General features: G+C 66.1%; 1 protein-coding gene across 2 annotated transcripts; it reads left to right on the forward strand.

The window, feature by feature from the left end:
• Positions 1 to 88: 88 nt before the first annotated feature.
• ITGA3 (integrin subunit alpha 3) lies at positions 89 to 16,351 on the forward strand. 2 transcript variants are annotated; one of them, XR_011325325.1, is made up of 26 exons: positions 90 to 418; positions 7,081 to 7,202; positions 7,308 to 7,390; positions 7,885 to 8,134; positions 8,562 to 8,645; positions 8,953 to 9,160; positions 9,396 to 9,589; positions 9,869 to 9,957; positions 10,115 to 10,251; positions 10,470 to 10,556; positions 10,647 to 10,714; positions 10,953 to 11,089; positions 11,431 to 11,577; positions 11,682 to 11,779; positions 11,961 to 12,126; positions 12,220 to 12,288; positions 12,387 to 12,466; positions 12,741 to 12,818; positions 13,022 to 13,124; positions 13,199 to 13,369; positions 13,502 to 13,615; positions 13,762 to 13,875; positions 14,057 to 14,155; positions 14,251 to 14,376; positions 14,921 to 15,083; positions 15,342 to 16,351. XR_011325325.1 is itself a non-coding variant. In XM_069786562.1 (25 exons), the coding sequence occupies exons 1-25, from the start codon at positions 201 to 203 to the stop codon at positions 15,498 to 15,500; spliced, it is 3,201 nt and encodes a 1,066-aa protein (XP_069642663.1). In that variant the 5' UTR covers positions 89 to 200; the 3' UTR covers positions 15,501 to 16,351. The 2 variants fall into 2 exon arrangements, 1 of the variants encoding a protein (XP_069642663.1); XM_069786562.1 differs by lacking the exon at positions 14,921 to 15,083 and having other exon boundaries at positions 89 to 418.
• The last annotated feature ends 118 nt before the right edge of the window (positions 16,352 to 16,469 follow it).

Below are 16,469 nucleotides of genomic sequence, written 5' to 3' on the forward strand. Positions count from 1 at the left end.
CCCCCCCCCGCCCCCCGCAGGTGCCCGGTTTGGGGGGGGGGGGGGAGGAGGAAGAGATGCGTGTGCGCGCGCGGCCCCTTTAAGGGGAGTGCCCGGAAGGGCGCGCGCCCGCCCCGCCCGGCCCCGCCCCCGCCCCGCAGCGCACCGGCCCCGGTGGGGCGCGGTCCGGCGGTGGCGGCTCCGGGAAGCCGGTGCGGGACATGGCGCGGTGCCGCCGCCGGCTGCTGCTGCCGCCGCCTCTTCCTCCTCCTCCGGTACCGGGGTTGCTGCTGCTGGTGCTGGGCACGCTGCTCGGCGGTGCCGCCGCCTTCAACCTGGACCGCACCTTCCCGGTGCTGAAGGAGGGCGCGACCCCCGACGGCTTCTTCGGCTTCTCGGTAGCGCTGCACCGTCAGACCGAGCGGGAGGAGAGGTGTCTGTGAGTGCGGAGGGAGTGGGGGGGGTCCCCGGGGGGAGGGAGGGTCCCCCGGGGTGGGGGTCCCACGGGCGGGGGGGCAAAGGTGCCCGGGTTGCTCTCGCCGCCGTGGGAGGAGGAGCTGGTGGGGCTTTAGGTGCAGGGAGAGGGGCGTCCCGAGGGGTTTGGGTGCTGGGGGGGGGGGTCCCTCGTGGGAGAAAGCGGCCCCAGAGCCTTGGGTAAGGGGGATATATGCCGTAAAAAAGCTCCTCGGGTGTTTAGCCCCTGCTCGTGGCTTTGCTCCGCACCCCTTTATTGGAGGGGGTCCCGTCCTGACCTTGGGGTTTTCCCCCCCACCCTTATTCCATGGGTGCTGAGCACCCACTGTGCGCCCCCCCCCCCAGCACAGGACCCCGGTGATACTGGGCAGCAGAGCAGGGACACGCTGTGACAGCACCGGTGGGCACGGAGGCTGGCGGCCACCCCCGGGAGGTGGGAGCCATCCCCACCCGCGGGGTCCCGGCTCGGCACCGTCGGCGCTGACCCTCACCGGAGCGGTTGCGAAGCCCCTCGCGTCCCCCCTTCAACTTTGGCCGGCTGTTGGCAAAGCTCCGTCCCCATCCAGCAGCCCTGGGGAACCTGTTGAACTGTAATTCCTGCTGTCGAGCAAAACCCCAACAAAAGCCCTTTTCAGCCGGTGCATTCCCCGTGCAATCCCACCACTGTCACTCGCCACGTCCCCTGCTGTTGTGTGTGTCCCCCCCCACCTCTGGCTCAGCCGGACCCCCCCCACGGGCAGCATCCCCAGCTCCCATCCCTCCCAGCCGGAGGTGCGAGTTGTGTGTGCGTGCTGAGGAGAAGGCGCCGGTGCAGGGGTTGGGTTGGGTTTTTTTTTCTCGCTTGGGGGCACAGGTTTTTGCTGGCTCACCCTCCCATGCAACTCCCAGCTGCGGGATTGGGGGGGCCCATTCGGAGACCCAGAGGGCTCCCTCTTTTTTGCTGTGCCCATGGTGAAGGGACCGGTGGCAGCTGCTGGACGGAGGCATCTGCTGCTCCGCATTCCAGAGATGCATTTCGGCCGCTTGCCCGCCGTGGGATGTCTTGTTGTTGCTCCCGTCCAGGAGGGAGTGAAGCCGTTCCCCCGCGGAGCAGCTGCGGGGGGGGTGCAGGAGCTGGCCCAGCACCCCCGGGGATCCCTCCTCCCCGTGGGGACACGCTGGCTCCCATCCATAGCTGGGTTTCCCCGGCTCTGGTGACATCGGAGCAGCTGGCAGGGGGACATCGAGGTCAGGTTCCTGGCTGGCACCGGGACAGATCGGCTCGTCCGTCTTCCCGAGATGTTGGCGCTGGCTGTTGCCCTGTCTCGGGGGGGGGGGGGGGAATTTGGGGGGCTTTGGCCCCGGCACAGGCTTGTGATCCCCCAGCGTGGGCCACGTGGCCCGTGCGTGTCTGAGCGTGATGCTGGCGAGGCGCGGAGGCTCTGCGGTCTGGGGGGGGAAGGCTTTGGAGTGTAAAACCCCTGGGGGAATTTGCACCCCCTTCCCCTGGGAGCCCCCCCGCCCCAGCTGTCCATCCCCATTGCAGGGGACACAGGGGGATCCTTGTGAGTGCGGAGGGGCCGTGGGATGCCCAGCGTGTCCCTGCTTCCCCACGGAGCCTCGGATGCGGGCAGCGGACCTGGATGGGCTGCGCAGGCAGCTCTGCCTGCGTGGCGTGGGCAGGAGGGGGGCCGGGGCGAGTGCAGGCAGCTCCTGCCTAACCAGGGCCTGGCTTGCTCGCTGCGGGCAGGTCTGGGGAGGCACTTGCTTCTCGTGGAAGTGGCAGGAGATAAATACCAGTGTCGGTATCCTGATGGCCAGCCGCCCTCCTGCAAACTGGGGGAGCTACCTGCCCCTTGCTCCTAGCTTGGGGAGTGGGGGGGGAATGGTGCCGGCAGGAGCGTGGCAGAGGGCTGGAAGAGCTGCAGGGTTTGCTCCGTCCGTGAGGGTGTCCGTTGTTCCAACCTGGGTTATCAGAACCATTCCGGGTGGATGCGGTGAGGTGCGACCGGCACAGATGCCCCCCCCCCCATCCCAGGGCAGGCAGCCCTGCTCTTCCTCCCCATAGCTGAGCCACAAGCTGGGGTTGGGGGGGTTGCTGAGCCGGGCTGCAGCACCACGGGGGGAAAACCCGCTCCCTTCCTTTGGTCCCGGCAGCGGATGGAAGTTTTCCCTGCCCTTTGCTTGCCGGGCAAACTCTCGCAGGTGCAGCCCTGCTGCAACCAGGGTGGGGACAGGAAAGGGACGCTTCCTGCCACCATCATCCTCGCTGGGGTGGAGGGGGGGGAGGAGGGTGTCCTGTGGTTTATTTTTTTGGGGCCTCCATGCCGTGCGGCTGCCAGAGGTGTTGGGATGGCGGTGGGGTGGGAGGGATGCTCCGGAGCACAGCTGGCATTCCTGATCTCCCGGTGGGGTGGGGAGGGCTGCTTCCCAGCCGGGGAGGGACGAGGCTGGCACGGCTGGTGTGACGCTGGAGTCCCCTGTCGTCGTTTCCCCCCCCTCCTCCACCCCTGCGGTGTTTTTCATGTCCCGGAGCTGTGCCCATGCAAAGGTTTGTTTGCTCACTCCTCCCCAGGCCAGGTGAAGGCAAGGTGGAAGCAGCGGTGTTATCGGTCTCCACGAGATTAAGAAACTCCTTTTGGCTGCCCGTGCCGGGTCCGGCCGCTCCCGTGGACTCAGACAGGGAACGTAATTCAGCTTGAGGTCGTGCCGGCAGGACCCGGCAGTGCCAGGGCAATCCGACCCATGGGGGTTTGGTGGTCCCTGAATGACATGGGGAAACTGAGGCACGGTGCTTCTGTGCCAGGGACCCTGTACCTGCAGCCAGGGGGGAGGCAGGAGGCAGCACCCATGTCTGCACCCTTCTGGGTGCCTCAGTTTCCCTCCTGTGTGCATGGGGGAGCAGGGGCTCTGTCCGATGCTTGGGGGTCTTTCTGGTCCCAGCTGGCCAGTGGGGAGGAGGATAGCATGGCCGGCAGCGGGGCCAGCTGAATTCCCAGCTTTTCCTCCCCCTCGCCTAATTTTTCTGCCGATTGCCAGAGCTGGCCTGGCTGCGCTCCCCCCGCCTTGGCCGGGGGCCGGCGAAAGCCGCCGGGGTCCTATGGGGCTGCGGCTCTTTGGCAGGCGGAGGGGGGACGGATGTGCCGTGGTGGGGCCGGCACCCGGCGGGTCACATCCATCCATCCTGTCCGTCCGTTCATCCCTCGCTGCTTCAAGGAGCCATTTCCCCCTCTCCCACCTCCTTTCTGGCGCGGGCATCAGCAGATTTGCCTGCTCAGGGCTCCCCGGGGGGAATCGATCATTGCAGGGTCCCCCCTGCATTGCAAACATAGTGGTGCTGGGGGGGTGTTGGGGTGCTGGGGGGTGGTTTGGGACTGGCCTAGAGCCTTGAGGGGGTGAGCTATGCCAGGGACACCCCTTGGTTGCCTGCTTTTGGGGGTTCGGGGGGGGTTCTTGGGGGGCCCTGCAGCCCAATAGCGGAGCTGAACTCTCAAACCTGGAGCCTTGGAGGCGGGGGGGTCCCTGTGCCCAGGGATGGGATGGGATGGAGCAGGATGGGGTGCTGTGCCGGAGCCCACTCTTCCGCTTCTCACCCCTCGAGCGTGTTGGGAGATGGATGAGGTGCTGCGCTCGCTGCCCAGCTGCTCCCCGCCTGGCGCCCACCCCGGGGAGGGGAGTGGGGGGCTCGGGGGGGGGGGGGGGGGGGCGTGTGCTGCAGCGTCCCCATCGGATCCCCCCTTCGCCATCCTCACCAGACCTCTCCCGCCCCCACATTTCGGAGCCAATTGGTGCCGTGGTGCCAAGACCATCCCGCAGCCGCCTCTCCTGGCTCAGCCAGCACTGGCGGGGAGCCCCCCCCCCCCGCCCCATTTTACCAGGGCGGATTAGGACGGGCCATGGCCTCTCGCATTCCTGCCTCCCTCCCTTCCCAGCCTCCCCCTCTTGCTGCTGTTTGACCATCCCTGCCTTTTTTCTGTTGCCCAAGCACACAGCCTGGGCTGAGCCCCATCTCCTTGTGTGTCCCCCCCCACTCGAGTGGGACCAGTGCCACAGACTGGTCCTGGTCTCCCTGAGATGGGAGTCCCAGCATCCCAGCTTCTGGTTTTCCCGGGTCTCAAGGTCGCTGCGTGGCACATTGGGGCATGCATGGGTTGAGGGAGGCGGGGGGGTCTGTGCATCCCCCCCCCACTGCTCCATTGAAGCTCAGAAGCCCCCAGCATCCCGCAACCTCCCCCCCCCACCCCAGGAGCAGATCCCATGGGTGGGCTGCCATGCTGGGAAGTCTTGGCTGGAGGCAGCGAGGCGCCGAAGCTGCTTGGCTTGGGTCGGCTCCCACCGGCCCCCCCCTGCCGGGGACCCACGGGGCACAGCCGTGGGGAGCGCTGGTGGTTGGGAATGGCTTTGCTTGGAGCCAGGGTCTGGCTGAGCCAGGACCACCCAGGGAGGCTGGACCAGACAAGGGGCCAAATTCGTGTCCCTGTCCCCCAGGAGCCACGCTGGCGGTGGGGCAGCACCCGAGGGCTGTGGGTCCTGCTGGGGCTCAGGGTGGGGGAGCAGGACACCCCCCCCCCCCCGTGTCCCCCCCTCAGCTTTTCCCTCCAGCCCTGAGTCACAGCACGGCTGCACTGAGTCACTTCCCCTTCAGGTAAGTGGGGATAATGGTGTCCCGTGTCCCTCAGGTATATGCGGGGGGGGAGACGCACAACAGGAATTAGGGGGGGCAGATTTCTTTGTGCCAGGCTGGAAAAAGTCAGGAGGAAACGACTTCGCCTTCACACCCGACGGGTCCCACTTTCCTGGGGGGGATGCAGGTGCCGCTGGCATCCCCAGCCCAGCATTCCCCGGGACGGGGGAGCGGACCCCCCCCATTACACCCCTTGGGGGGGCTCCTCTATGGCTGAGTGATGCCATACCCCCCCACCTGCAGCGTCTGGCTGACTCAGCCGGAGCGATGCCGCCGGCTGTGCCCCGTCAGCGGCTGGGAGGGCATGGAGGAGGTGGGGGGGGGGGAGACCTGACGTGCCGGGACGGGGGCTGCCTGGGGCCCCACATTCCTCCTGCGCCTGGGCTTTGAGTCAGCCGCCCCGGCGCTGCCCGGACGCGCCCGCGTTCCCGGCCTCGCATTGCTCAGCTCTGCCTTCCCCATTGCTCCCTTCCCGATGGTAGTGGGATGGGGACAGCCAAATTTGCCCCCGTCCTTGCCGGTAGCCGGGCTGGCCCTGCTGAGAACTGACCAGCTCATTACCCCAGTGCCCTGTGATAAGGTCTAGGGTCTGTGGCAACTACCTGGGTGCCTTGTGTCCCCCCCCAGCAGTCTGCCTCCATCCTGCCTACAAGTGGGGACGCGCTTCCTTTGCTGGCACCGTGCGGCCGTGCCTCCTCCGCGCCATTGTCCTCGAGATCCCGAAGGACTTCCCAGCGGAAAGGCTGGCCTTTCCGGAGCCCCCCAGGCAGGCTGGGTCCTCCTTTCGTCACCCAGGCCCACGGCAGGGCTACGGATCCTGTGCCCTTCTGTTACCTGGGATCCCCAGCCTCTTCCCTTAGGGTGGGGGGGGTTTCGGGTGGGTGCTGGGGTCCCTTCAGCATCACCTTAAAGCCCCTGGGGGATGAGTCCACGTGGAGCTGGGCTGCGGGTGTTGCATCTCCAGCCTGGGCACCCATCCAGGGATGCCAATGTCCTCCACCCCCCCACCCCCCCCACTGTGTGGCATCACCATGACTCAGCCGGGATGTCTGTGCCCCCCCAGGGGTCTGAGTCACCCCCCCCCGCAAGGGTGCTGCCTCCCCCCAGGACCCCCAGTTCTGCCCAGAGGAGGGGACGCAAACCCAGACGCTTTCCGGGAAGAGGGGATGCGCGTGTGCCCCTCCTGGAGCTGGTCCCAGCTCACCCTCCCCACTCCTGAAGGGTCTCCCCCCGCCTCTCCCCATTTTTCTGGGACGGCCAGTTCTCACGGCATTCCACGGCACGGCGGCCGGAGGCGGCGAGCCTGTCTGCCGGACACGCCGCAGCTGTGCCGCGGAGGCCCCGGCTTCGCCATCGGCTCAAAGGTTGGCCGGGAAGGGTTATGGCTGTTTACACAGGCGTGGGGGCCCCCAGTGTCGGCCAGTTCATGCCGAACTGCTCCCCGCTTTGCTTTCCCTACCGGCACGGCGAGCGCGGCGTGCGAGGTTTGCAGGGCGTCAGCCTCATCCCCCTATTCCTGTGCCCACCGTGCACCGGGATGGGGGGGCTCGGTCCTGAGCCCAGGTTGGGATCGGGTCCTGCAAGGAGCGTGTCCGTCCATCTGTCCCCCACCCAGAGGAGGGGGGGGTCTGTCCCTTTGCTGTCTCGTGAGACCTTTCGGCGTGCTCGTGCGCCCACGTGCTGGGAGCAAGAGGCTGGTTGCTGCCAGCCCCGCGCACGCCCATCCAAGAGGAACCCCCATTCCTCCTCTGGAGATGGGGCTGGGGGTCTGCTGCCCCCCGTTATTTAGGGGTGTCGAGGCGTGACGTGCTCCGGGCGAGCACCTCCTGGCCACCATCGCACCCCACCACCCTCTCCCCTGGGGCAGCCTGCCTGGCTTTGCACCCCCCAAAATGTGATGGAGGGCATTGGGGGGGGGTGGACCTGCCACTCCCCCACCCACCCACCCCCTCTCTGCCCCCCAGGCTGCTGGTGGGAGCCCCCCGAGATGTGGAGCCGGCAAACGGCACGCGGACGGGCGCCGTCTACGCCTGCCCCCTCACCGCCTTCAGGAACGACTGCCAACCGCTCGACATTGAGTTGAAGAGTACGTGAGTGCCCCGCGGCACCCCAAAACGCCTCCCCCCCTGCCCCAGGCACTCTGGGGGTGCGGGGGATCCCCACTCTCTCACGCTGTCTCTTCCTCACCCAGGTGAACCGGACAAAGCCATCATCGATGATATGTGGCTGGGGGTGACGGTGGCCAGCCAGCGGCAGCCGGCGGGGAGGGTGCTGGTGAGTGCACGCGCGCCCCGATTCTTCGCACGCGCGCCCCGATTCTTCGCACGCGCATGTGCCGGGGCTGAGCCGCCGCCTCACACGACTGCGCGAGGGCACCAGGGAGCTGCTGGTGGTTTTCACATGGGTCTCGCGCGTGTCCCCGGCGCGGTGGCACCGGGCAGAGGCACCGCAGGGCTTCCCCAGTCCCCTGGGACTGGGAGCTGTGGGGTGACGGGGTGTGCGGACCCCCTCTCCTGGCAGGGTGTGCTGGTGTGGATGGGCTGAAGCTCTCCGGAGCATTTCGGGTGGCAGGACAGCGTCATACCCTATAGACCGTCATAGGTGGGGTAACTCTGGGTATGGGCTGCGTTAATGGCAGGGCAGCATCTGTATATACGACCTGACGCCAGGATGGGGGCAGAGGCAGAACAAAGGGGTAGGGGGTGGTGGCCCCTGATTTTTAGGGGTGCCACCAGACGCTGAAAGCAGATGCTGGGCTGTCCCGGCAGGCTTGCGCTCACCGTTACACCAAGGTGCTGTGGTCGGGCAGCGAGGACCAGCGGCGTATGGTGGGCAAGTGCTACGTGCGGGGCAACGACCTGCGCCTCAACATCAGCGACGAGTGGCAGACCTACCACAACGAGATGTGCAACTCCAACACGGACGCCGACGAGACCGGCATGTGCCAAATGGGCACCAGCGCCGGCTTCACCGCCAACATCATCTATTTCGGGGCGCCCGGTGCCTATAACTGGCAAGGTACGTGTGCCTGGGGAGGTGGGCAGGGGTGGGCAGCCCCCTTTCCCGGGGATGCCCGGTGCCTGTACGCCCACGGGGCATCCCCTCGTGTGTGGACATTGGAGCACGCACGTGCGCGCACGCTCGTGTGCGCTTATGTGCCCACATGCGCGTGGCGAGTGCGCACACACGCACCGGCGCGCGCGTGCACGTATTTGCGCGCTCGTGCGTGTGGATGTGCCTGAGCGTGCCCGACACGTATCGTCCGTGTGCTTATCTACACACCTACGCAAACCCTCCACACGTGGGTGAGCGTGTCCGTGCATACGTGTCCGGCCGCATGCGTGCTCACACGCTTTGCGGGCGTGCAAGGGGAGCGGGTGCTGAGCTGGGGGTGAGGGGCTGCCCCCCCGCTGTGGGGTTAACCCCCCCCCCCCCACCGTTGCAGGTACCGACTACATGCTGCAGCGGGAGATGTGGGACCTGCACGACTTCTCCTACCCCAACAAGAGGAGCGGCAATACCTATATAGGTGGGGGGGCAGCAGGGCAGGGGGCATCCCCCTTGGGGGGGGCGGATTTGGAGCAAGGAGGAGGTTTTGGGGGATGTGGATTTAGGGGGAACCTTGGGGGTGGATTTTAAAGGGGTGGGGGGTTTAGGGAGGCTTGGAGACCCCCCGTATTCCCCAGGGACGATGGGACCAGGGGTGTAGTGCTGACACCGTGGTGGTCCGGGGGGGCCGGAGGTGGTCATGGTGGGGGGACACTGGGTCTGGAGATGTCAGACCGTGCTGGCCCCCATCTCACTGTGGCGGGGGCGGGGGGTGCGTTTGGTGGCAGGGTACACGGCGGAGGTGGGCAGTGCGGTGTTGCAGCGGGACGCGGTGACGGTGGTGACGGGCGCTCCCCGGTACAAGCACATGGGTGCCGTGTACCTGCTGAGCCGAAGCCCCCAGCAGACGCTGCAGAAGAGCCTCCTCCTCCCCGGGCACCAGGTCGGCTCCTACTTCGGCAGCGCCGTGGCCCTGGCAGACCTCAACAACGACGGGTGAGGGTGGGGGGGCCGCGATCCCCCCCAGCTCCTGGGGGTTTGGGGTCTCACCTGGGATATGCTGCAGCTCAAGCGGGGTCTCTGTGGGTCATAGCATGGAGGGGGGGGGTGCAGCTTTAGGGGTGGGGAGGTTTTTTGGGGGGGAGTCATCTTTTTGGGGGGAGGGGGTCTGGTGTGTCGGGGTGGGGTTGTGTCGCAGCCCCCAACCTTGACCGGCCCCTCGGCCCCGCAGGTGGCAAGATCTGGTGGTGGGAGCCCCGTACTACTTCCAGCGGAAGCAGGAGGTGGGGGGGGCCGTGTATGTCTACATGAACGAGGTGGGGGGCTTCCAGTCCCACCCCAGCCTGGTCCTCACCGGTCCCAGCAACTCCGCCTTTGGCTTCGCCGTGGCCAGCATCGGGGACATCAACCAGGATGGCTTTCAGGGTGAGGAGCTGGGGACCCTTGGGGAGGGGGGGGGCTTTGGGTTGGGGGTGTCTTCAGGTAAGAGGGGATCTCACTTGAGGGGGGGGGGGGTCTCGGGAGAGATTTGGGGTGAAGAGAAGGAGATGGGGTGCATCTTGGGAGGGGGGGTGCATTCAAGGATGAGAGGGGCTGGGTGAGAGTTGGGGGAGGGGGGCGGATTGAGAGGGGTTGAGGAGGTGTGGAGGTATACTACGGGGCAGCCCTATCCCTGCGGGTCTGATCCTGCTCTTCTCCCCACAGATATCGCTGTGGGGGCTCCTTTCGAGGGACACGGCAAGGTCTACATCTACCACAGCAGCGCAGAAGGGCTGCTGGATAAACCCCGGCAGGTAATGACCCCCGTGGGGAGCCCCTCACCGGGGCAGCGGGGCTCCGCATCCCCTCCGAGCCCTCCATGCTCTGCGGTGGGATGCAGCAGGTAGATCCCCGGATCCATGGGGCTGCTGAGCAATGGGTGACATCCCACCCACCCCTGCCCAAATCCAGGTGATCAGCGGGTCGGATCTGGGCCCCGCCAGAATGCAGACCTTCGGGTATTCGCTGAGCGGGGGGCTGGACGTGGACGGGAACTCCTACCCCGACCTCTTGGTGGGCAGCTTGGCGGAGAAGATCGTCCTACTCAGGTAAGGGAGCTGGTACCGGTGGGCATCCCGCAGCCCTCTGCCTTCCCTGCCATCTCCTAGGGATGGCTCCTGCCTCTGCCAGCACCCCGGGGCAGCGAGGTGGGCACGGAGCGGTGGGCACGGAGCGATGTGCCCGGCTCTGGGAACCGGTATTAGGCAAGGAGGGGCTGTGCCGCTGCGGGTGGGGGGGAGCTCAGCTGACCCCCGTCTCTGCCCAGAGCTCGACCCGTGATCAACATCCTGAACAAAACCTTCACAGTGACGCCCAGCAAGGTGGACCCTGCCCGGTGCACGTCTGACTCCTGGTGAGCCCCCACCTCGGTGCAGCCGGTCCCGCTCGTGGTACTGCGGTGCTGGCAGCTCCGCTCACGGCCCCCTTTTCCCCCCCTCTCCAGTATCACGGTGACCGTCTGCTTCTCCTACAACCAGAGTGCTGGAGACCCCAAGTACAAGGAGAAGATCAGTGAGTGCCCGGGGGTGCAGGCGTGGGAATGCATTGGGGGGGGAGGGGGATGTTCACTAGCACTTGTGCAAGGGTGCGTGCGTCCACAGGGACACGTGTGTGTGAGCACACGTTTAAGGGAAGATGCACGCGTGTTGGCATGCACACACGTGGGTGTGCAGGGGATACGTGTGCACACAGGAGGTTGCGTTGGAGGCACGCGTGTGTGCAATGCCACGGCACTCTGCTCTCCCCGCAGCCCTGGAGTACACGCTGGAGGCTGACAAGGACCGGCACCCCCCCAGGGTCAGGTTTTTGGGCACCCACTCTGCCACCTACCGCGGCGTCTTCCCCATGCCCGAAACCCGCTGTGAATCCAAGGAGCTCCTGCTGCTGGTGAGCGTGTGCGAGCGCACGTGTGTCTGTGCACACGTGAGCGCACAAGTGTGTGCATGCACCACGGGTTGCTCTACAGGTGGCACTGGAGCTGGGGGACCAGCTCCTGGGAACAGGGAGAGGGATGGCAGAATGTGGAGGGTCTTGGGAACAGCAGGAAAAGAGGTGGAAATCCATCCATCCTTTCCTCCATCCATCCCTCTATCCCTCCCGTGATGAGTTTGTTGGGTCTCGTGAGCAGAACCTGGTACCCCAGCTGTGGCCAGGGGCTGCCTGGCTGGAGCTGGAGGGGGGGCCAGGGAGGGAGCCGAGGCTTTGCCGTGATTTCTGCCACCCCGCAGGACAACATCCGAGACAAGCTGCACCCCATCGTGCTCTCCATGAACTACTCGCTGGTGGAGAAGCCCAGGACCTTTCAGCTGGGCCCCCACTCCCTCGATGCTTTCCCTGTCCTCAACCAGGACCAGTCCCACGAGAATGAGACCAAGGTGCTGGGGGGGGGGTGGTGATGGGGATGCTGGGCTGCAAGCGCCCCAGCGAGCCTCGCCTGGGGGATGGAAGAAGGCTCATGGGGACGTCCCTGTCCCTCCAGATCGAGTTCCAGAAGGAATGCGGCTCCGATAACAAGTGCTACAGCAACCTCCAGCTCCAGAGCAGCTTTGTCACTGACCAGAACCAGCCCCTGCCCAGGTGACAGCGGGTCCCCCCGGGTCCCCATCCATCTCTACCACCCTCTGTGCCGTCCCCTCGGCCACAGGTCGCCCCTCAGCCCACCCTGGGCTGTGCTAGGAGAAGCAGGGGGGTGGATCTCCATCTCCATCCCGCTGGGGTGGGCCACCCATGTGCTGAGTGGGGGACGGTCTCTGCACAGGTTGAACGGTACCCAGGTGTTGCAGTACAGCCGGGACATGCGGAAGCTCTACCTGAGCATCAACATCACCAACGTGCCCACCACCCCCTCCAACGGTGAGGATGCCCACGAGGCGCTCCTCAACGTCACCGTGCCGGCCAGCCTGCTGCCGTCCTCCGTCCGCCCGGTAGGCAGTGGCATCCCCCTCCCCGGCTGAAGAAGGCACGAGGACCGGGGTGGGCTTTGCCGGGATGTTCCTCATCCTCCTTCCCCTTCCCAGAGCGGAGCGTGTACCATTGCAGAGACGGTGCTGTGCGAACTGGGCAACCCTTTTAAGAGGAACCAGAGGGTGAGTGCTCTCCACCAGCCACCCTCCAGCCCTTTTTGGGGGCTTGGCAGGCAGGCGGGGGTCCGGCTGAGCTGCTCCACGGTCCCTCTGTGCTGCAGGCAGAGCTGATCATCACCTTCGAGGCCATTAGGATCATGCTGGATACACGGGAGATCTTGGTGTGGCTGGACCTGTCCACGTGAGTGTCCCCGGGTGGGTGGAAATGGGCTGGGAAGAGGGTGCCTGGAGTGATGTTGGCTTCTCTTTCACTTGGTGGAAGCACGGTGGTGGATGAGGATCGTATCTGGTGGCGTTGCTGGTCTGGGAAGAACTGGAAAGCAGGCAGGGCTCCTGGGATGGACAGGACAGGGACCCCTTGGGACCCCGTGGCTCCTGCTGGGAGGGTGGGGGCTGCCCCACACTGTCTGGGAGCTATTCGGTGGTGGGAGATGCTGACCCCAGTGCCTTGGCAGGCAAAGCACCCAGGAGGACCTGCAGCCCGTGCTGGCCAAGTTGCTGGTGGACTACAGCATCCAGTCCTCGCTGACCATGTGAGTGCAGCAAGGCTGTGCCCCCCCATCCCTCTGCATCCCCTCCATCCACCCCACCTAAATTTGGCTGCGTCGGGAGTGGCCACGACCCCCCCGTGTCCCAGGAACGGGGCAGAGGGGTGCCCCAGAGATGCTCCCTGCCCGTTCTGCCCCGCTCACCATGCATGTGTCCCCCCCACCCCGCCATCCTGTCCTGTCCCCAGAGTCTCCTCCCATGCCCAGTCACACTTCAGCGGGACGGTGGTGGGCGAGTCGGCCATGCGGAGAGAGCAGGACGTGGGCAGCCCCCTCGCCTTTGATTTCCAGGTGAGCTGGGGGGCGGCTAGTGTCCGTGGGGGGGGTCAGGAGCGCCGATCTCCATCTCCCCCTCTGCTTCGCAGGTGACCACCAAGAACGAGTCACTGGGCACCCTGGGCACCATCCTGCTGGGCTTCGAGTGGCCCTACGAGATCCCCAATGGCAAATGGCTCCTCTATCCCACCGAGATCCTCGTCAACAGCAATGAAACCTGCCAGCCCCCCGGGGGGGTCATTAACCCCCTCAACCTCACCGTGAGTGACCTTGTCCCTGCTCCTTTGGGGGGATGTGTCCCTGCCCCACTGTGTGGGTACTTCCAGCCCCGTCAGCCCCGGGTGGGCAAAGCTGCCCGGGCTCTGATGGGGCTCGTGTGTGTGTCCCCCCAGCTGCTGGAGGACCAGGTTCCATCCCGGCAGAGACGGGAGCTGGAGGCCCCTGAGCCAGCAGAGCCCCCCGTCATCCTGGCCACCGCCAAAAAAGCTAAGTCGGAGGTGGTGCTGGTGAGTGAGGGCTTCAGGGGGTGGGAGGGGGTCCAGCAGCACGTGCCCGCCACTGGGACGGCCGCGTATGCTGCTTGGCACCAGCGCACTGCGTTGGGGACTCTGGTTCCCCCGCCGACCTCCCCCCCTCCTCCCTTATGTCCTAGAGCTGCTCCAAGGGCACCGCTCGCTGCATCTGGTTCGAGTGCCCCCTCCTTCACACCCAGGACTCCACCACCTTCAGCATCCGTGCCCGGGTGTGGAACAGCACCTTCATCGAGGTCAGCATGGGGCCCAGCAGCGCAGCCTGGGGATGGAGGGGGTCAAGGCTGGGCTGCTGCCTTGGGGATGGTGCTGAAACAGGGCACTGAGTTTGCCAGGTCTCAGCTCAGAAGCTAACACCTGTCCCTTACCCCTTCTGTCATTCATGTCCCCCCCTTTCCATCATCCATGCCCCCGCAGGAGTACAGCGACTTTGACCGGGTGAAGGTGGATGGCACGGCCACACTCTTCCTCCGGACTCACATCCCCACCATCAACATGAAGAACCACACGGTGCGGGTGAGTGATGCTGGAGCCTCTTACTGGGACAGGCTGGGAGGGACTGGGGCCACTGGGAGCTCTCCCCCTGATGAGGCTCTTCTCGGCCCTTCCAGTTCTCCGTGGACGTGGACTCGGAGCTGACGGAGGAGCAGCCGGCCGAGATCGCGCTGTGGCTGGTGCTGGTGTCGGTGGCGGCCGGGTTGCTGCTACTGGGGCTGATCATCCTCCTCCTCTGGAAGGTGAGGGGGTGCCCGGATTCCCCCTCCCAGGAAGGGGGTGCAGGAGCCGTGCCGCTGAGACCTGATGGGCTCGTGTCACTGGTGGCTGCCATCCTCCCCGCCTGGCTGCGGGACGCTCGGGAGCGGTGGGTGGAAGATGCCCAGCTGCTGAGCAATGAGGAAGAGGAGCAGCAGAGAGAATCCCGCTGCAAAACATTTTGGGTGCTGCAAAAAAAACCCACCCAAAACAGGGGCTGGACGATGGCACCTCCTCAGCCCGTGGCTCCCACCTCCCCCTGCGCTGCAGGGACTTGGGGGGGGGGGGCGGTTTCTCCGGCCCCCTGGGGACCCCCCCAGCTCCCTGGGGACCCCATTCTCTGGCCAGGAGAGGTTACGTGGCTCTGCAGGTCCACCCACCCCACAGCATCCCCAGGGGCGAGCATCAGAGTGAGGGTGCAATGGGGGCAGTTCGCTGCCCCGCTCCCCCCACCCCACGGGGGGTGGCCAGGAGCCCCCCGGCCCCTCTCCTGTCCCCCCCTGACCCCTGTCACCTCCTTCCTCGCAGTGCGGTTTCTTCCGACGGGCCAACACGCGGGCCATGTACGAAGCCAAGGGGCAGAAGGCAGAGATGAGAATCCAGCCGTCGGAAACCAAGCGGCTGACGGATGACTACTAATGGGGGGGCCAGCCCTGCTGCCCCCCCTCCGGGCGCCCGCGCCACCCGCTTGGTAATGCCCCGTGGGGGCCGGCTACAGCGGCATCCTCCTCCTCTTCAGCCTCCTCTCCTCTTCCTCACTGCCTCATTTCTCCTGCCAGGTTCTATAGGTCCCTATAGGGTACAGTGGGCTCCGTGGGGTCTCTCCGAGCGGCTCCAGGACTGCTGCTCCCTTTTGCCTCTTCTCTCTGCCGGCTCTGGGGTCTCTCCGGCCCCATGCTGACCCTCTCCAGCCCCACGCTGACCCTCTCCCCTCCCTCTCCCCTCCCAGTGCGACTTCTTCCAGCGGACCCGCTACTACCGGATCATGCCCAAGTACCACGCGGTGAGGATCCGGCAGGAGCAGCGCTACCAGTCCGGCGGCCTCCTGCCTCGCCGGCGCAAGAAACACTGGGTGACCAAATGGCAGGAGCCGGAGAAGTACTACTGACCCCCCCACCCCATCCCCCCCCGGCCTCCCCCGTGCAAGGGGAGCACGAGAGCCGGTGTTTGACTTTGCACAAGTGCATCTCTCCTTGCCCCAATCCCCCTTGGCCGTGGCCGCATCCCGGCGCTGGCTTCTGCACGCTCCTGTCCGCTTCACCGGGCTCGCCGGTGTGCAGCCTGGCTCTTGCACGCTCGTGCCTTGCACGCTCATGGGGATGAGCCCCAAATGTGCCCCCCCGCCCCTTTCCCCAACATGACCGCTGCTGGTCTCACCGAGTGCCTTCCCCCCATGCAGACACTCCTCCGGCCGTGTCCCACACATGTCCTTGCACACCGGGACACGTCCTGGCACCCTGGGACACGCTCACCACCCCCCCCAACACCCCCCATGCGTCCCCCTTCCCTGGGTGCGGGGCTCCCCTCTGCTTTCACCAAGGCTACGTGCGGTGGTGGGGATGGGGGCGGTGGGACCTTGTTTCTTCCTCCCCTTCCTCCTCCTCCTCTCCAAAGCAATGCAGGGACCTGATCCTGCATCTTCATTACCCCCACCTCCTGCACCCCCCACCCAGTCCGCATAGGCTGCAGCTTTGGCTTGGGGAGGGGGTGCAGAGCATGAGGCCGTGTCCCCCCCACCCTGCAAGCCTTATCCCCCGCTGGGGGTCTGTCCCACCCCACGGACGCTGCCCCAGGCGTTAAGTTATTCCGTGTCTCTCGTCGGCGTTTTAGTGTTGAGCCCTGGAGCGTGGTCGGTACTGGGGGCTGGGGGTGGTGTCCCTGCACCCCCTGGCCCCCACTCGCCCCCTCCCCTGCAGCCGGGGCCCAATAAAGCCTCGCTCCGGGATTTGTAACCTCTTATCTCCTCCGTCTCATGGCTGGCAGCAGGATGGGGGGTGTGGGCTGGTGGGGAAAGGAGCTGGGGTTTTTTTGGGGGTTGGGAATACCCTGGGGAGAGGGGGGGCAATGAAGCAGCCCA

Source organism: Haliaeetus albicilla, chromosome 7, assembly GCF_947461875.1.
Source record: "Haliaeetus albicilla chromosome 7, bHalAlb1.1, whole genome shotgun sequence".
NCBI classification, from domain to species: Eukaryota; Metazoa; Chordata; class Aves; order Accipitriformes; family Accipitridae; genus Haliaeetus; species Haliaeetus albicilla.

Coding starts and splice junctions, on each gene's coding strand:
- ITGA3 (XM_069786562.1), top strand. CDS start 201: ATGGCGCGGTGCCGCCGCCGGCTGCTGCTGCCGCCGCCTCTTCCTCCT. Junction 8,646..8,952: donor GAGCGGCAATACCTATATAG/GTGGGGGGGCAG, acceptor GTTTGGTGGCAG/GGTACACGGCGGAGGTGGGC. Junction 13,370..13,501: donor TTAACCCCCTCAACCTCACC/GTGAGTGACCTT, acceptor GTGTCCCCCCAG/CTGCTGGAGGACCAGGTTCC.